A 19,843-nucleotide genomic window follows, 5' to 3' on the forward strand; every position below is an offset into this window, starting at 1 on the left:
ATTTAGCATAGCCAATGCACCTAACTGGCATATCTTTGGATGATGGGAGGAAACCGGAGCATCTGGAGAAAACCCACGCAGACATGGGGAGAACGGGCAGACTCCACACAGACAGTGACCCAGGTTGGGAATCGAACCCAGGTCCCTGGAGCTGCGAGGCAGCAGTGCTAACCACTGTGCTGCCTACATTGCTGATGAGAATTTTAATTTACTGACTTAGGAATTAATTCTTGGGAATAGTCATTCTGAAAATGACCATTAAAATGTGTTTAATTTACCCCACTTTGCAGGTTTTCAGTTTGCATTTCAAAATTGAATTGAGAATGTCTGGGAGCAAATGGTAAAATGAGGTTTGAGACACCAGCTGCAATTATTTTCTGTGACTGATGATACCTTTGTGCCTGTGCAGGAGGTAATTCCGCTGCTGTTGTGGCACAAATAAAATGGAGCTTTTCCAAGGAACAGGCCCATGTTAATGGTCATCGTGGTGTTTCATTGGTGAGCAGAGCACGTGTGCCCATTGTGGTAACAACAGAGTCAGTGGGGCTGCACGTCCCCTGACTTGGAAGGAAAATAATTGACTCCTTGATTGTACTCTCAATCTGCACATGGTCTGGAGGACTGAATCCAGCTGGAGGGAGAGGGAGCTGGGCTCAGAGTGGAGATGGGGCAATGATTTTGATTTCAGCTCAGGGACAAGAGAGAGTGTGTGGGATGGGGATTACAGCTCAAGATAAATGAGACAGAGAAATGTTTCGTGGAAACTGAAATTGTCTGTTCTGAAGCAGTTTTTTAAAACTCTGTGCAGGGAACTAGAAGAGGAAGAGTCACAGACAGGAAACTCAAACTAAACTTCACATCAAAGTCTGACAGAGCCATTCGATTCATCATGACCTAAATATGATTGCTTTTGACAGTGGAGGGATAAATCGTTCCCTGTTTTGTCAGTGGGAGAAAATTTCAAAATTCAATGTGACAGAAAAAGAACTGAGACACACACATACACCCAAGTGAGAGTGCTCCAGTGAACTGACTGTGGATCGAGCTTTAACCAGTTACATAGCCTGAAAAACATCACACCATGGTCTGTATGTGGATGAGGCTTCAACTAATCATCCAACCTGGAGAGACAGAAGGACACCAGCACCATGGACAAACCGTGGAAATGTGAGGATTGTGGTAAAGGATTCAATTATCCAGCCCGGTTGGAAACCCATCGACACGGTCACATTGGGGCTGGGAAAATGGAGAAACGATGGAAATGTGATGATTGTGATAAAGGATTCAATTATCTGTACTTGCTGGAAAACCATAGACACAGTCACATTGGAGAGAGGCCATCTGTTCTGTGTTTGGGAAAGGATTCACTATCTCATCCCACCTGCTGTTACACCAGCAAATTCACACTGAGGAGAGGCCGTTCAGTTGCTCCACCTGTGGAAAGGGGTTCTCATGTTCATCCAACCTCAGTGCACATCAGCGAGTTCACACTGGGGAGAGATTGTTCACCTGCTCCTTGTGTGGGAAGGATTTTGCTGGGCCATCCAGTCTTTGGACACAACAGCGAATTCACACAGGATATATATAATATATATAAATGATTTGGAGGAAAATGTAACTGGATTGATAGGTAAGTTTGCGGACGACACAAAGGTTGGTGGATTTGCGGATAGCGATGAGGACCATCAGAGGATACAGCAGGATATAGACCAGTTGGAGACTTGGGTGGAGAGATGGAGTTTAATCCGGACAAATGTGAGGTAATGCAGTTTGGAAGGTCTAATACAGATAGGAAATATACAGTAAATGGCAGAACCTTTAACAATATTGATAGGCAAAGGGACCTGGGTGTACAGGAGCACAGATTACTGAAAGTGGCAATGCAGGTGGAGAAGGTCGTCAAGAAGGTATACGGCATGCTTACCTTCATCGGCTGGGGCATTGAGTTTAAAAATTGGCAAGTCATGTTGCAGCTTTATAGAACCTTAGTTAGGCCGCACGTGGAATATAGTGTTCAATTCTGGTCGCCACACTACCAGAAGGATGTGGAGGCTTTGGAGAGGGTCCAGAAAAGATTTACCAGGATGTTGCCTGGTATGGGGGGCATTAGCTATGAGGAGAGGTTGGGAAACTTGGTTTGTTCTCACTTGAGCGATGGAGGTTGAGGGGAGACCTGATAGAAGTCGACAAGATATGAGAGGCATGGAAAGAGTGGATAGACAGAAACTTTTTCCCAGGGTGGAAGAGTCAATTACTAGGGGGAATAGGTTTAAGGTGCGAGGGGTAAAGTTTAAAAGAGATGTACAAGGCAGATGTTTTACACAGAGAGTGGTGGGTGCCTGGTATTCATTGCCGGGGGAGGTAGTGGAAGCAGATACGGTCTTGACTTTTAAGCGGCGTCTTGACAAGTACATGAATGAGATGAGAATAGAGGGATATGGTCCCTGGAAGGGTAGTGGGTTTTAGTTAAGTCGGGCAGTATGGTCGGTGCAGGCTTGGAGTGCCAAAGGGCCTGTTCCTGTGCTGCAATTTTCTTTGTTCTTAGTACACAGGCCAATTTATCTTTCTAGGGGTGTGTGTCTGAGAGGTATGCAACTGGAAAACATTTTCCATTCACCTTCTGCATTGCTGCAGTATAAATAGATGTTGTTCTCACTCTGCCAGCAGGGCTGTGGGATTAATTGGACAGATCTTAAAGACAGCCCGACTGGGCAGGATGTGCCAAGTGGTTTCCATCTGTGATGTATCATTCCATAAAACAGAATATTTAGCATCAGGAGAAAGAAAGTGAAAGAAACCTGTCTCTGTGGGATTTACCCAACCAGCATGAGCACCTTCAGGACAGCAGAGAGAGGGGAGGAATCCAGTGGGAAAAGTTTTAAAAACTCGGGGTATTCCCACAGGAGAGCACTGGTTTAAATCAATTTTAGAAATAGAGAATGGCAGCGCACAAATTCCGAGGAATGCATTTTTTAAAATTAATTGATCTTAATTGCACAAGATAATTTTCTATTATTGTCTTTGATTGACAATGACGCCATTAATTCCCAGGTGCCCCTGCGGGTGTGAAAGTGTCCTATTCATTCCACAGGAGCCTATTGCGCAGGCGCAGTACTATATCTGGAGCGTGCGCAGTGTCACTTTGCCCGGAGCCCTATGAATGCGGGAGCGGCTTTTTTCAGAGGGTGAGTCAGTGGGGCTGCGGGAGAAATGTAGCCGGGAGTCGGGGTAGGGAGGGAGCTATGGCTTCACAAACATCCGCTGTAGGCCGCACGGCCCGAATAAGACCCTGCAGGTCCCGGGTTTACAGCTCCCAGGCTTTTATCCCGGGAACAGGCCCAGGTTATCGGCCGCCATCTTGTTTCAGCGGGGAAGGAGAGCGCATGCGCTGCTGTCGGTGGCGGGTCACAATGGGCGTGGTTTCAGGGGCTGGTTCAGAACCTCTGTCTTCAGAGGGACAATAGAATCATAGAAACCCTACAGCACAGAAAGAGGCCATTCGGCCCATCGAGTCTGCACCGACCACAATCCCACCCAGGCCCTACCCCCATATCCCTCCATATTTTACCCGCTAATCCCTCTAATTTACGCATCCCAGGACACTAAGGGGCAATTTTTTTAGCATAGCCAATCGACCTAACCCGCACATCTTTGGACTGTGGGAGGAAACCGGAGCACCCAGAGGAAACCCTCGCAGAGAGGGGCGGGTCGGGATGGTGACCTCCTCGTGAACCTGCTCCTGGGCCTGGCGAAGCGCTCCATTTATAGGTCCAGGCAGCAGACGATCGAGGGGGCCGTCCATCCTGACTGTCTGCCCCTCTACCGTGGCTACGTTCGCGGCCAGGTGTCCCTGGAGAGGGAACATGCGATGTCCATGGGCGCGGTTGACGCCTTCCACCCCCGTTGGGCACTGCAGGGGTTGGGGTGTGTTATCGACCCGAATAATCACATTATGATTTGATGTTTTTAAGTTTCCTTTGTACTTTGATTTTTGTTCGGGCTGCTCCCCCTCCTTTTGGGGAGCTGCTCCTTTTGGGGAGCTGCCCCTTTTACTTTGTCCTGATTTAACTTGAGTTTGTTTATTTGGTTTGACCTTAAAAGAGGCCAACATCTGTGAGTAAAACACTTTCTTTTCTCCCCCTTTCCATTTCTTTTCTCATTCTGGGGGAAATTGGGGAGTTGCAGCAACTGAAGGGAAAGGAAGTGAATCCAGTCGGTATGTTCCACACATTGTTAGTCCAGTCAGATAGACATATATCTGTCTGGCAGCCTGCATGGAGATTTCCAGCTCTCTGTGTCCAGGACAGGAAGCAGTGAGCATAGATCTATCAATCAGCACCTTCAGGAGAATTGGGAGGGTGAATATTAGATACAGCAGAGTGAGAATGGAGGGAGAGTGTGTGGGATGGAGATTTGCAGCTCTTGGGGAATGAGAGAGGAAATAATGTTCCATAGAAACTAGAATTGTCTGTTCTGAATTTCTATCCTGTACTGACAGTAATAACCTTTGTAAACTCCTTTTACAGGATATCAGAAGTTGAGGATTTTACAGACAGAAATCTCAAACCAAACATCACATCAACATCTGACAGAGTCACTCAATTCATCGGGAGCTGAATATCTTGGGTCTTTGTATCCAGAAGGAAAAATGTTTCTCTGTTCTGTTGGCTTTAGCAGTCTTTAAACATCAGTGTGACTGGAACAGGACTCACACACACACACAAAATCAACTGAGATTTTCCCATGCAGTGACTGTGGAAAGAGCCTCCCAGTTACAGAGCCTGAAAAAATATTGCCCCATCACAGCAGGGCACTATAATATTGTTCTGTGTGAGACTTCAACTGATGGTCAAACCTGGAGCAACACAAGGACACCTGCCCCATGGAGAAACCGTGGAAATGTGGGGACTGTGGGAAGGGTTGCAAAACCCCCTCTGAGCTGCAAATTCATCGACGTATTCACACTGGAGAGAAGCCGCACACCTGTTCTGTGTGCGGGAAGGGATTCACTCGGTTATATTATCTGCAGCGACATCGGCTGGTTCACACTGGAGAAAGAGCGTTCATCTGCTTTGAGTGTGGGAACGGATTCGCTCATTTACCCGATCTGCAGAGACACCAGCGCGTTCACACTGGAGAGAGACCATTCATCTGCTTGGTGTGTGGGAAAGGATTTATGCAGTTATCCAACCTGTCAAAACACAAAGTCACTCACACCAATGAGAGACCCTTGAAGTGCTCTGACTGTGGAAATGGTTTCAAAAGCTCTCGGGAACTGATGATCCACCAGCGCATTCACACTGGGGAGAGACCGTTCAGCTGCTCTCACTGCACAAAGACATTTAGAACATCATCCCACCTGCGGGAGCACCAGCGAATTCACACCAGGGAGAGACCATTCACCTGCTCTGTGTGTGGGAAGGGATTCACTCATTCATCCAGCCTGCTGAGTCACAATCTCACTCACACTCAGGAGAGACCCTTTAAATGCTCTGACTGTGGCAGTGGTTTCAAAAGTCCTCGGGATCTGGTTATCCACCAGCGCATTCACACTGAGGAGAGACCATTCAGCTGCTCTCACTGCACAAAGAGATTTAGAACGTCATCAAACCTGCAGGAACACCAGCGAGTTCACACTGGGGAGAGACCGTTCACCTGCTGTGTGTGTGGGAAGGGATTCACTCAGTCATCCAGCCTGCGGAGACACCAATGAGTTCACAAGTGATGACAGGGGTTGAATTCTGCTGTTATTGCTGCTGTTAATCACATCCAGGACTGAACCATGTTCATTCTGACAGTTGGTGAAGTGGGAGGGTCGAAGGATTTCTTTTTGCTGGACTGGACAGTCTCACGACTTTGCTTCCAGTGGGCTGATGCTCTTTGAGCCTGGGAGAGCACATTTCCACTGAAATGATCCACAAGAGCTGATGAAGGACATTTATTTTATCCTGGATAGTAAATAGTGTTTTTCCTACCACTACAGGTAGGTCTAAAATAAATACAGAAAGGACTGCAAAAATGCATTAGGTCTGGCAACATTTATGGAGAGAGAAACAGTGTTAATATTTCACACTACTGGATTGGGAATCAATCTAGTAAATCTCCTCTGAACTGTTTCCATGGTATTTATAAAATGGGGCAGCACAGTGGTTAGCACTGCTGCCTCACAACGCTAGGGACCCAGGTTCAATTCCAGCCTGGGTCACTGTCTGTGTGGAGTTTGCACATTCTCCCTGTGTCTGCGTGGGTTTCCTCCGGGTGCTCCGGTTTCCTCCCACAGTCCAAAGATGTGTGGGTTAGGTTGATTTGGCCGTGTTAAATTGACCTTTAGTGTCAGGCGGACTGGCTGGAGTAAATGCATGTGGTTATGGGAATAGGGCCTGGGTGGGATGGTGTTTGGTACAGACTCGATGGACAGAACGGCCTCTGTCTGTACTGTAGGGATTCTCCAATCCTTTGTTTAATAGGAGACAAAAACTGCAGCCCCTATTCAAGATGCAGTTCCAGCAACGCCCTGTATAACTGAAGCATAACATCTTTACTTCAATGTTCAATTTCTCTCAGAATAAAGGATTGCATTCCATATGTAAGAATTTTGATTTGTTTGAACTAAGATTTATGGGTTCACTTGTTTACAACAACCTCCCTAATCATAACTCACCCAGGTTCCAGTGACTTAACCATATGGCAAGAAAGAACACTTTAAATGGTGAATTCAGAAAGTTTATTCACCATTAAAAATGTAACAAGTCAGAAAGATTTAAAAAAGTAAAGTATCGATCAACAGTAAAGGAGAAAGCTTAACTTTAACTTCTCTCCATCCCTCTCAGACCAGTACATGAAGTGGTGGCACTGAAAACACGGATAACTTGTAAAATCAACAGCTCCCAACACCTCTCTGTAGGACACAGTGGTTCGCACTGCTGCCTCACAGCGCCAGAGACCCGGGTTTGAGTTCTGCCTTTGGTCACTGTCTGTGCAGAGTCTGTATATTCCCCCTGTCTGTGTGGGTTTTCTCCCACAGACCGAAGGACTTGCTGGTTAGGTACATTGAGCATGCTAAATTCTCCCTCAGTTTACCCGAACAGGCGCCAGAGTGGCGACTAGGGGATTTTCAGAGTAACTTCATTGCAGTGTGAATGTGTGACACTAATAAATAAACTTAAAAAAACCTTGAACTTTTAAAAACTTCTGCCAAATTGGTTTCTCGAATCCCCTTTTTTATACTTTCAGAATGTAGAAAGCCCAGCTCAGCCAATTGTTGGGAATTAACCAATTGGTCTATAACTTGTCAATAATGAAACTGGTTTGGTTTTTAGCTAGTTGCACAAATTGTCTGAATTTTAAGACAATTCTTTCTCTCAACCGATATCTCTTAGCTTGGGGGAGCCTGAGTGTTGACCAATAATTGGTTAACATCAGTCATTCAATGTTGAGACATCTTGAACAGGAGCTGATTCATTCCCTCCAGTCAATGTTAACAATGTTTTAAAGTTTATTTATTAGTGTCACAAGTAGGCTGACATTAACACTGCAATGAAGTTACTGGGAAAATCCCCCTAGTCGCAACACTCCGGCATCTGTTCGGGTTCACTGAGGGAGAATTTACCATCGTCAATCCACCTAACCAGCACGTCCTTTGGACTGTGGGAACAAACTGGAGCACCCAGAGGAAACCCACGCAGACACGGGTGAGAACGTGCAGACTCCGCATAGTCACCCAAGCCGGGAATTGAACCCAGGTCCCTGGCACTGTGAGGCAGCAGTGCTAACCACTGTGGCACCGCACCACGCTAACAAGTCTTGTTATCTGTTTTTTTTCTATTCTGTTGGCCTCAGAAGGGAACATTTTATAATTCCCACAGCATTTTAAACATTCTTTATATCTTTATAATTCTAAACGTTATAAACTTTTGTGTTCAAATTTACATTTCCAGCCTAACAACTGTATTAATGAATCATTTATTCTTTAATTGTCTCTCAATTCAGGCTGTCCATTTAACTAATCTCCTGCTTTACAATTGTGGGAACTTCAGTCACAGATAAGGTCGTCAAATGCATTGTTAAAAGCAGGATGTTCTTTATATAAATAAATAACAAAGTTTAAAAATCATTGGCAAACAAAAGGAAACAGGAGCATTGGAACCAGCCTGGACTTGCAACTGAAAGCCCGCCCAAAGCCCACACGTGCTCAGAAGGGAGAGAGGTTGAGAAGAACACTCTGTAACACTTCTCCTCCCCTTAAATTTCAATCCCCCATCAGGACAGAAATACAACAAAGTAATGTCTTTAACAATACGGAAGTCTGTCAGGAGCTTTGTGGTTGCATTGCGACCTGTACAATACCTCTGGTAAATCTTGTAATGGTGTTTCTGGAATGGGAGGTGAAGAGGTAGTTTGAGAATCTGTACATGAACATTCCTCTTCCACTCCCACAGCAGAGTCAACTGGCAAAGCTGGAACCATTTCCTGGTGAACATCCACAGCAGCATGACCCTCTGCCATGTTCTCAGTAACAGGTTGTTGACTCTGAAACTGTTCCTGACTCGGGGTCACACCGCAAGCAAATATGGTCTTAGTGGCTATGCTTAAAATTTCCACATTTAACTGGTTCCCATAAATCCTCAATTATAAAGCAAAATAGACATAAGTTTCCGGGCGATTTAAAAACAAATTAACTTTTCTACTGAACCTAAAGGGGTGGGGAGTGAGCAGAAAAAAACTTGGCACACAATTACATCACTTTACATAATTTAAAAAATCTCTAACAACAAAACAATCTTAATTTTAAACTTCATCTATTATTCTTTTTGTTTTCTTCCTCAACCGAATTATTTTAATTTGATCAGTTTTTGTTAGGGATGGGTAACTTCTGTTCTTTATAAACTGATTCATTCGTTTTGTTAGTTCTACATGAGAATCAGAACCCAGACTTTATCATCCTTATAAGAACATAAGAACATAAGAAATAGGAGCAGGAGTAGGCCATCTAGCCCCTCGAGCCTGCCCCGCCATTCAATAAGATCATGGCTGATCTGACGTGGATCAGTACCACTTACCCGCCTGATCCCCATAACCCTTAATTCCCTTACCGATCAGGAATCCATCCATCCGCACTTTAAACATATTCAGCGAGGTAGCCTCCACCACCTCAGTGGGCAGAGAATTCCAGAGATTCACCACCCTCTGGGAGAAGAAGTTCCTCCTCAACTCTGTCTTAAACCGACCCCCCTTTATTTTGAGGCTGTGTCCTCTAGTTTTAACTTCCTTACTAAGTGGAAAGAATCTCTCCGCCTCCACCCTATCCAGCCCCCGCATTATCTTATAAGTCTCCATAAGATCCCCCCTCATCCTTCTAAACTCCAACGAGTACAAACCCAATCTCCTCAGCCTCTCCTCATAATCCAAACCCCTCATCTCCGGTATCAACCTGGTGAACCTTCTCTGCACTCCCTCCAATGCCAATATATCCTTCCTCATATAAGGGGACCAATACTGCACACAGTATTCCAGCTGCGGCCTCACCAATGCCCTGTACAGGTGCATCAAGACATCCCTGCTTTTATATTCTATGCCCTTCGCAATATAGGCCAACATCCCATTTGCCTTCTTGATCACCTGTTGTACCTGCAGACTGGGCTTTTGCGTCTCATGCACAAGGACCCCCAGGTCCCTTTGCACAGTAGCATGTTTTAATTTGTTTCCATTGAGATAGTAATCCCATTTGTTATTATTTCCTCCAAAGTGTATAACCTCGCATTTCTCAACGTTATACTGCATTTGCCATATCCTCGCCCACTCACTCAGCCTGTCCAAATCTCTCTGCAGATCTTCTCCGTCCTCCACACGATTCACTTTTCCACTTATCTTTGTGTCGTCTGCAAACTTTGTTACCCTACACTCCGTCCCCTCCTCCAGATCATCTATATAAATGGTAAACAGTTGCGGCCCGAGTACCGATCCCTGCGGCACGCCACTAGTTACCTTCCTCCAACCGGAAAAACACCCATTTATTCCGACTCTTTGCTTCCTGTCGGATAGCCAGTCCCCAATCCACTTTAACACACTACCCCCAACTCCGTGTGCCCTAATCTTCTTCAGCAGCCTTTTATGGGGCACCTTATCAAACGCCTTTTGGAAATCCAAAAACACCGGTTCTCCTCCATCAACCGCCCTAGTCACATCTTCATAAAAATCCAACATGTTCGTCAAGCACGACTTTCCCCTCATGAATCCATGCTGCGTCTGATTGATCGAACCATTTCTATCCAGATGCCCTGCTATCTCCTCTTTAATAATGGATTCCAGCATTTTCCCTACTACAGACGTTAAGCTGACCGGCCTATAGTTACCCGCCTTTTGTCTCCTTCCTTTTTTAAACAGCGGCGTAACATTAGCCGTTTTCCAATCAACCAGCACTACCCCAGAATGCAACGAGTTTTGATAAATAATCACTAACGCATCCTCTATTACCTCTGACATTTCTTTCAATACCCTGGGATGCATTCCATCCGGACCCGGGGACTTGTCCACCTTCAGTCCCATTAGTCTACCCAGCACTGCCTCTCTGGTAACATTAATTGTATTAAGTATTTCTCCTGCTGCCAACCCTCTATCGTTAATATTTGGCAAACTATTTGTGTCCTCCACCGTGAAGACCGACACAAAAAACTTATTTAAAGACTCAGCCATATCCTCATTTCCCACTATTAACTCCCCCCTCTCGTCCTCCAAGGGTCCAACATTCACTCTAGCCACTCTATTCCTTTTTATATATTTATAAAAACTTTTACTATCATTTTTTATATTAATTGCTAGCCTAGCTTCATAGTCTATCCTTCCTTTCTTTATCGCTTTCTTAGTCTCTCTTTGTTGTTTCTTAAATTTTTCCCAATCACTTGTTTCTCCACTATTTTTGGCCACTCTGTACGCAGCTGTTTTTATTTTAATACTCTCCTTTATTTCCTTCGTTGTCCACGGCTGGTTCTCCCTTTTCTTACAATCCTTGTTTTTTGCTGGAATATATTTTTGCTGAGAACTGAAAAGGATCTCCTTAAAAATCCTCCACTGTTCCTCAGCTATCCTACCTGCCAGCCTGCTCTCCCAGTCTACCTTAGCCAATTCATCCCTCATCCTATCATATTTCCCTCTGTTCAAACAGAGGACACTGGTTTGGGACCAAACTTTCTCCTCTTCCATCTGAATCAGAAATTCGACCATATTGTGGTCACTAGACCCAAGAGGGTCCTTCACAATAAGATCCTTAATTCGACCTACCTCGTTACACAATACCAGATCCAAAATAGCTTGTTCCCTCGTCGGTTCCGTAACATGCTGTTCAAGGAAACTATCCCGACAGCATTCTAAGAACTCTTCCTCCATTCCACCCTTACTGACTTGAGTCTGCCAGTCAATGTGCATGTTGAAGTCCCCCATGATTATTGCCGTTCCGTTTTTACACGCATCCCTTATCTGCTTGTTTATAGCCCTCCCTACCTCAACATTATTATTTGGGGGCCTATATACCACACCTACTAGTGTCTTTCTCCCTCTACTATTCCTCATCTCTACCCATAATGATTCCACGTTTTGTTCCTCAGAGCCTATGTCATCCCTCAGTACTACCCTGATATTATCTCTTATTAATAGCGCGACCCCACCACCTTTTCCTTCCTGTCTATTCTTCCTAAACGCCTGATACCCCTGGATATTCATCTCCCAGTCCTGGTCACCTTTCAGCCACATTTCTGTAATGGCCACTAGATCGTACCCACTTGTGCTGATTTGCACCATCAACTCATTTACCTTGTTCCGAATGCTTCGTGCATTCAGGCAAAGTGTCCTTATTCCAGCTTTTATCTGGACCCGCTTTGATGAGTCGCGAACACCCTCTCCCTCTACTCCCTTTTCTAAATTACCGCCTTCATTCACTTGCACCCTCTCCTCTACCATTAATTTTGTAATTCCCCTTTCCCCTGCATCCTCCCCCCCATCAATTAGTTCCTTGATCCTGGTCAACTCTTCTAGCTCCCCTCCCCCCAACCTATCTAGTTTAAATTCTCCCCAGTAGCCTTAGCCAACCTACCGGCCAGGATATTGGTCCCCGTGTGATTCAAGTTCCACCCGTTTTTTGTACACAGATCACCCCTGCCCCTAAAGAGGTCCCAATGGTCCAGGAACCTGAATCCCTGCCCCCTGCACCAGTCCCTCAGCCACACATTCATCCTCCACCTCACTCCATTCCTGCCCTCACCTTCCCGTGGCACAGGCAGTAATCCTGAGATTACTACCTTTGCTTTCCTCTTTCTCAGCTGTCTCCCTAATTCCCTGTACTCCTTTTTCATGACCCCTTCTCCCTTCCTACCCACATCAGCGGTACCAATATGTACCGCTACCTCAGGCTCCTCTCCCTCCCACCTCAGGATTTCCGGGACGCGACGAGCGACATCCTGGATCCCGGCCCCAGGGAGGCAGACCACCATGCGAGAATCCCGCCTACCTCCGCAGAAACGCCTCTGTCCCCTTCACCATCGAGTCCCCGATTAATACCGCCTTCCTCTTTTCCTTAGCCCTCTGAGTTACAGGGCTGGACTCCACTGCGGAGACACGGCCACTGCTGCTTCCCCCAGGCGGGCTGTCCCCCCCAGCAGTACTCAAGCAGGAGTACTTGTTGTGCAGGGGCAAATCCACCGGGGTGCTCTCAACCACCCTAGCCTTACCCTTCCTGGCCGTCACCCACTTGGCCTCCTCCCGTGGCCCTGGTGTGACCACCTGATGATAGCTCTTGTCTATCACCTCCTCATTCTCCCTCATCAGCCTAAGATCCTCGAGCTGCAGTTCCAGCTCCCTAACACGGTCCCTCAGGAACCGCAGCTCGACACACCCCTCACAGATGTGGATGTCCGGGAGGCCAGATGCCTCCAGGACCTCCCACATCCTACACTGGGAACAGCACACTGGTTTCACACTCATACTGGACACTTTATGTCAAGTAAGACCGTGAAAAGTTAATAAGAGTGTAAGGAAACAAAAACTCACCCCTGCTCGTCCAAGTCCTGTGAGCCAAAGCCCTGACAGCTCACTCAACTTCCCACTCACTCTGCTGCCCGCTACGATGCTGCCCGCTGTATACTTTGGTGCACTTTTAAACCCTCCAAAAACTTCCCCTGGCCTCTCCTGGCCCTACTTCCGGTTTTGAAAAAAACCTCCGATTTTAAACCCTTTATCTCCCTTTTATCCTTTATCTCCTTTTGCCACCACTCCCTCTGTTTTGCGGGAGGGTCGTGGGGATTCCAATCAGAACTAATCATTTTATCATAAAAGTAAAATACTGCAGATTCTGGAATCTGAAACAAAAACAGAAAATGCTGGAAAATCTCAGCAGGTCTGACAGCATCTGTGGAGAGAGAATAGAGCCAATGTTTCGAGTCTGAATGACCCTTCATAAGAGCTCTTCTGAAATGTAATCCAGACTCGAAAGATTGGCTCTATTCTCTTATCATTTTAATCGATATGTTTCTTGTTCTTAGTTTCCAAATGGCAGGTAAGAGACCTGTCCAGTCCCCACTTGAGCTCTGATTTTTCACTGGCCATGCTTGGGTAAGATTATAACTATTAGAATCTACTCTCAGAGGTCCGCTTTTCAGTCCATTGCTACTTGGAGAATACCGTCACTTCACCGACTATCAGGTCACAAATATATGATAAAATAATTTAAATAATGCCTGAAAACGCTTTGAACCAACTACCTATCATCGTTTGTTGATTGGTCAGACCCCCTTTTTACAGATTCAAGTATCTCAGCCGCTGAACACCAGCCAGTCCTGGAATAAGTTTAATTCTCACTCATTCTGAGTAAATATTCTTACCAGGTCCTGTGTCAGGGCCCTGCTAAGCAGCTTTAATGGTCTGTGATTGCAGAAACTGAGCAGTCACAGGAATGTGGTCAAGATAGTCCAGTCCCATAATGCCTCACATTCAATCTGCAGTCCTTCAATTATAACAGAATATGTGGCTGTATGTAGCTGCCTCGGCCATGGTCAACCCCAACACTGCCTTCCTGAACTGTTACAATGCCTGAGGTGTAAGTACATCCACAGTGCTGTTAGGGAGGGATTTCCAGCTACACATTCCAGACTTTCACTAGACTGTAGGTGGATACCAGATTGATATATTCCATTCAACCACACCCAAGGTGAGTTATTCCAATTTCTTTATTGTCCAGGAAAGTATAATCACAATATCTTTAAAACAGAAATTAAACATTCCTATTTAATTTCAGGTATTAACACATTCTGTTAGTTTGTTCTTTATTGTCAATGTCAGGCTGGGGTTGTTCCCCTTGGAGCAAAGGAGGTTGAGGGGAGATTTGATAGAGGTGGACAAGATTCTGACAGGTTTAGATAAGGTGGACAAAGAAAAGCTGTTCCCTTTAGCTGATGGGACAAGGATGAAGGGGGTGCAGATTTTGGTTCAGATATGTGGGATGGGGGGTGGAGGGGCGGGGAGGGGGGCGATGTGAGGAAGAATATTCTGATGCAGCGAATGGTAATGACCGGGAACTCGCTGCCTGCGAGGGTGGAGGAAGTGGAGACAATAAACAATTACAAAGGAAATTGGATGAGCATTTGGGGGGGCTTTCAAACAGAAATACTAACTAAATATCTCTTAACTACCGAGCACCAGCCTTTGGAGGCAAAATCGTGAGACCGGCCAGTCCAGCAGAAAGAAACCCTCGTCCCTCCCCATTGACCAACAGTGAGAATGAACAAAATGCAGTCCTGGATGTAACTGAGAGCAGAAACAACAACAGCAGAATCCAACCCCTGGAATCACTCGTGAATTTGCTGGTGTCTCAGCAGCTGGGATGAAACTCTGAATCCCTTCCCACACAGAGAGCAGGTGAATGGTCTCTCTCCGGTGTGAACTCGCTGGTGTGTCCGCAGGCTGGATGAGTTAGTGAATCCCTTCTCACACTTCGGGCAGGTGAATGGCCTCTCTCCGGTGTGAACTCGCTGGTGTGTCTGCAGACTGGATGAGGCAGTAAATCCCTTCCCACACTGAGAGCAGGTGAATGGTCTCTCCCCAGTGTGAACTCGCTGGTGTGTTTGCAGGCTGGAAGACTTGGTGAATCCTTTCTCACACTGAGGGCAGGTGAACGGCCTCTCTCCGGTATGAACTCGCTGGTGTTTCTGCAGGGTGGATAATTGAGTGAATCCCTTCCCACACACAGTGCAGGTGAATGGCCTCTCCCCAGTGTGAACTCGCTGGTGTGTCCGCAGGGTGGATAACTGACGGAATCCCTTCCCACACACAGGGCAGGTGAATGGTCTCTCCCCAGTGTGAACTCGCTGGTGTCTCTGCTGGTTGGATAACTGACTGAATTTCTTCCCACACACGCAGCAGGTGAATGGCTTCTTCCCAGTGTGAACTCACTGGTGTTTCTGCAGGCTGGATGACTGAGTGAATCCCTTCCCACACACAGAGCAGGTGAATGGCCTCTCCCCAGTGTGAACTAGTTGGTGTGTCCGCAGTTCAGATGACTGAGTGAATCCCTTTCCACACACAGAGCAGCTGAACGGCCTCTCCCCAGTGTGACTGCGTCGATGAATTTCCAGCCGAGATAGGCACATGTATCCCTTCCCACAGTCCCCACATTTCCACGGTTTCCCCATGGTTCGGGTCCTTGTGACTCTGTAGTTTAAACAATCAGTTAAATCTCACACAGACCATGGGTACAATCTCTCCCCGCTGTGAATGTTGCGATGTATTTTCAGGCTGTGTAACTGGTTAAAGCTCTTTCCACACTCAGTGCACTGGAGCACTCTTACTCAGGTGTGTGTGTGTCTCGGTACTTTTCCAGTCACACAGATACTTAAAATCTTCAGAAGCTGACAGAACAGAGAAACATTTCCCCTTCTAGATTCAAAGGTCAGTGATATTGAGGTCCCGATGAATTGAGTGATTCTGTCAGATGTTGATGTGACGTTTGGTTTGAGATTTCTGTCTGTAAATTCTCACCTTCTGATATGCTGTAAAAGGAATTTACAAAAGTCATCAGTGTCAGTACAGGATAGAAATTCCGAACAGACAAATCAAGTTTCTAAGGAACATTCTTTTCTCCCTCATTCCCCAAAAGCTGTGAATCTCCATCCCACACACTCTCCCTCCATTCTCACTCTGCTGTATCTAATATTCACCCTCCCAATTCTCCTGAAGGTGCTGATTGAGGCTGATTGACAGATCCATGCTCACTGCTTCCTGTCCTGGACACATAGAGCTGGAAATCTCCATGCAGGCTGCCAGACAGATATATGTATATATGACTGGACCAAAAATGTATGGATTATATAGACTGGACTCACTTCCTTTCCCTTCAGTGACTAAGGGCGGACAAGTCACCAGGACCCAATGAACTGCGTGTCAGCTTTTTAATGGAGGTTGCTGAAGAGATAGTGGAGAATTTTGTTGAAATTTTTTGTAACTTGCTAGATTCCGGGAGAGTATCAGAAGATTGGCAATCAGCCAATGTGACTCCCTTGGTCAAAAAGGGAGAAAGGCAGAAGGCAGAGAACTATAGGCCAGTTAATTTAACATCTATTATTGGCAAGATGCTGGAGTCAATAATCAAAGAGCAAATAGCTAATCATTTAGGAAAGCTGAATATAATCAAACCTCGTCAACATGGTTCTAAGAAAGATAAATTATTTTTGACAAATTTGCTTGAATTGTTTGAAGATATAAGAAGGAGGGTAGATCGCGAGAAATCTGTAGTTTATTTAGATATGGTGCCATGGCAGCACAGTGGTTAGCACTGCTGCCTCACAGTGCCAGGGACCCAGGTTCAATCCCGGCCTTGGGTGACAATCTGTGTGGAGTATGCACATTCTCTCCATGTCTGTGTGGATTTTTGAGCTCTCCAGGTTCTTCCCACAGTCCAAAGATGTGCGGGTTAGACTGATTGGCCGTGCTAAATTGCCCCTTTGTGTCTCAATAGATGTAGATTAGGTGGATTAGTGGGGTAAAAATGTAGGGCTACAGGGATAGGGCCAGGAAAGATAAGTCGAGAGTTGGGGAAGATGCAATAAAGTCACCCCTCTGTCTTCTAAACCTGGCAAATGGAGTTTAAAGTGGGGAAGTGTGAGGTCATGTATTTCAGTTGGAGGAATCAACAGGGAGATTATCTAAATGGAGAGAGGCTGCCGGTGAGTGAAGTACAGAGGGATCTTGGTGTTCTTGTGCATGAATCACAAAAAGCGAGCAGGCAGGTCCCACACGAGTTAAGGAGGAAAATGGCATTTTGGCTTTTATTGCAAAGGGGTTGGAGTTTAAAAACAGGGAGGTTTTGTTGCAACTGTACAGTGTGTTGGTGATGCCTCACCTGGGATAATGCATACAGTTTTGATCCCCTTACCTAAACAAGGATATAGTAATATTGGACATAGTCCAAAGGAAATTCACCAGGCTAATTCCTGGGATAGGAGGGTTGTCCTATCAAGAGGGAGTAAATTGTCAAGGTCTGTGTTCCTTGAAGTTTTGAAGACAAGGGAGTTATTGAAACATTTCAGATCCTGAGGGGGCTTGACAGGGTAGATGGTGAGATATTGTCACGAGTGGGAGAGTCTCAAACAAAATAAAGGGTCAGTCATTTAAAACTGAGGTGTGCAGGAATTTCTTCTCATAGAGGATGATGAAGCTCTGGAATTCCCCGCCCCAAAGGGTGGTGGAGGCTGGATCGTTAGAAGTATTTAAAGTGGAGGGGGATACATATTTGATAGATCGGGGAATACAGGGCTATGGGGAAATGGCACAGTAAAGGAGTTGAAACCGGCATCAGTCAGCTATGATCGGATTGAATGGCGGGACAGGCTTCAAGGGCCTGGTGGCCGCTCCTGTTTCTATTTCTCGTGATCAGTTGCTGCAAGTCAACAATTTCCCCCAGAATGAGAAACAAAATGGAAAGGGTGAGAAAAGAAAGTGTTTTACTCACAGATGTTGAAGACAGAAGGAAGTTTGAGTCTGTCTGAAGCTCAATCTTCATTCAGAGAAAGAGCAGCAGCAGCTTCGCTGGGCAGGAATGAGCAGTTGAACAAGCTCATTGTCCAACTTCCGCATTCAGACACTGTGGGAGCTCTGATTGGCTGGAGGATCAGAGGCCTTCCGGTCTTCCAGAGTTCCCATTGGTCAATCCCCCGCAGACAGACAATGAGGGGCGGAGCCCCACGTAGGGATGGGCGGGCCTGTGCCCGCCAGCCGCGCTGAGCTGTTGTCCAATTGGAAAGGCTGGAAGACCCAGACAGACAATGGTCAGTGCGCCGGCTTTGTCCCGGGCCCCGCCCCACACCCGCACATGCGCATTCCCCCAAAACCCGCACATGCGCACTTCTGATTCACTTCCGCTCACCAGCTCTGGCAATGGGAAGACTTGGAGGACCGGAAAGACCGTGGTCCTCCAGCCAATCAGAGCGCGGGCTTTGTGTGCATGAAGATTGAGCTTCAGACAGACTCAAACTTCCTTCAGTCTCAACCTAAAAGAGGCCAACATCTGTGAGTAAAACACTTTCTTTTCTCATTCTGGGGGTAATTGGAGAATTGCAACAACTGAAGGAAAAGGAAGTGAATCCAGGGAGAGTGCAGACTCAGGAAAGGTTGGCCCAGGTCTCTCTCTCTTCAAGAAATTTAAGAGAAACATAGAAGATCGGAGCAGGAGGAAGCCATTTGGCCCTTCGAGCCTGCTCTGCCATTCATTAAGATCATGGATGATCAAGCAACTCAATAGTCTAATCCTGCTTTCTCCCCATAACCTTTGATCCCATTTGCCCCAAGTGCTATATCTAGATGCTTTTGAATACATTCAATGTTTTGGCATCAATTACTTCCTGTGGTCATGAATTTCAGAGACTCACCACTCTTTGGGTGAAGAAATGTCTCCTCACCTCTGTCATAAATGGTCTACCCTGAATCCTCAGACTGTGACCCTTGGTTCTGGACTCCCCCCACCATCAGAAACATCCTCCCTGCATCTATCCTGTCTCGACCTGTTAGAATTTTATAAGTCTCTATGAGATCCCCCCTCATTCATCTGAACTCCAGCGAAAACAATCCTAACCGAGTCAGTCTCTCCTCATACATCAGTCCCGCCATTCCCTGAATCAGCCTGGTAAACATCCTTTGCTCCCTCAGCTTGACACATTTATTTGTCTGTCTAAAAGGATGGTCTTTTTTCTAATGTTCACAATTAAAGGGCAGCTTGCCCCAGGAGATGGCTGACATTTACGTTAATATAGGACAGAGATATGTCTAGTGTTGTTATAAGGTACCCAGATTAGATATATTATTTATGTTTCTGTAATAAAATACTTTTATTATTATTTCTTGCATTGTAATATAATGCTGTAGCGATGTTATACATTTCCAGTCATAAAGCCCATTACAGCACAGAAGGAATCCATTCGGTAACTCGAGTCCATGCTGACTCTCTGTATAACATTCCAGTCCCATTCCCACTCTCTATCCCCATTCTCCTGAAAGTTTATTTCCTTCAAGTGCCCATCCACTTTCATTTTTAAATAGAATCCATAGATATGGATGGATATTTACAACTTTTTGGGAATGAAATAGGAAAGAATGTTCCATAGAAACTAGAATTGTCTGCTCTGAATTTCTATCCTATACTGACTGTGATGACTTTTGTAAACTCATTTCACAGGATTTTGAATGAGGAATCACAGGCAAAAATCTCAACCGTCAAATCTAGAAAGAGTCATATTCCTTGGGATCTGAATATCTTGTAATATGGAACTGTAGCTACGTTATATATTTCCAGACATCTCTTCACTCAGAG

At 45.8% G+C, this 19,843-nt stretch overlaps 2 protein-coding genes across 2 annotated transcripts in view; one reads left to right on the forward strand and one right to left on the reverse strand.

Moving 5' to 3' along the window:
• LOC144485500 (uncharacterized) overlaps positions 1-19,843 on the reverse strand; it is a 46,040-nt gene that overhangs the window by 3,766 nt on the left and 22,431 nt on the right. The window contains 1 exon segment of the mRNA XM_078203644.1: positions 14,863-15,664. Coding sequence (XP_078059770.1) covers positions 14,863-15,664 — 802 coding nt within the window.
• Positions 3,147-6,588, forward strand: LOC144485516 (uncharacterized). The gene is made up of 2 exons (XM_078203660.1): positions 3,147-3,185; positions 4,527-6,588. Exon 2 carries the CDS (start codon positions 4,883-4,885, stop codon positions 5,711-5,713), a length of 831 nt encoding a protein of 276 aa, XP_078059786.1. The 5' UTR covers positions 3,147-3,185; positions 4,527-4,882; the 3' UTR covers positions 5,714-6,588.

Source organism: Mustelus asterias, unplaced genomic scaffold, assembly GCF_964213995.1.
Source record: "Mustelus asterias unplaced genomic scaffold, sMusAst1.hap1.1 HAP1_SCAFFOLD_196, whole genome shotgun sequence".
Taxonomy (NCBI): Eukaryota; Metazoa; Chordata; class Chondrichthyes; order Carcharhiniformes; family Triakidae; genus Mustelus; species Mustelus asterias.

What these genes read in the sequence shown, in the direction of transcription:
- LOC144485516 (XM_078203660.1), top strand. Translation starts at nt 4,883, where the DNA reads ATGGAGAAACCGTGGAAATGTGGGGACTGTGGGAAGGGTTGCAAAACC.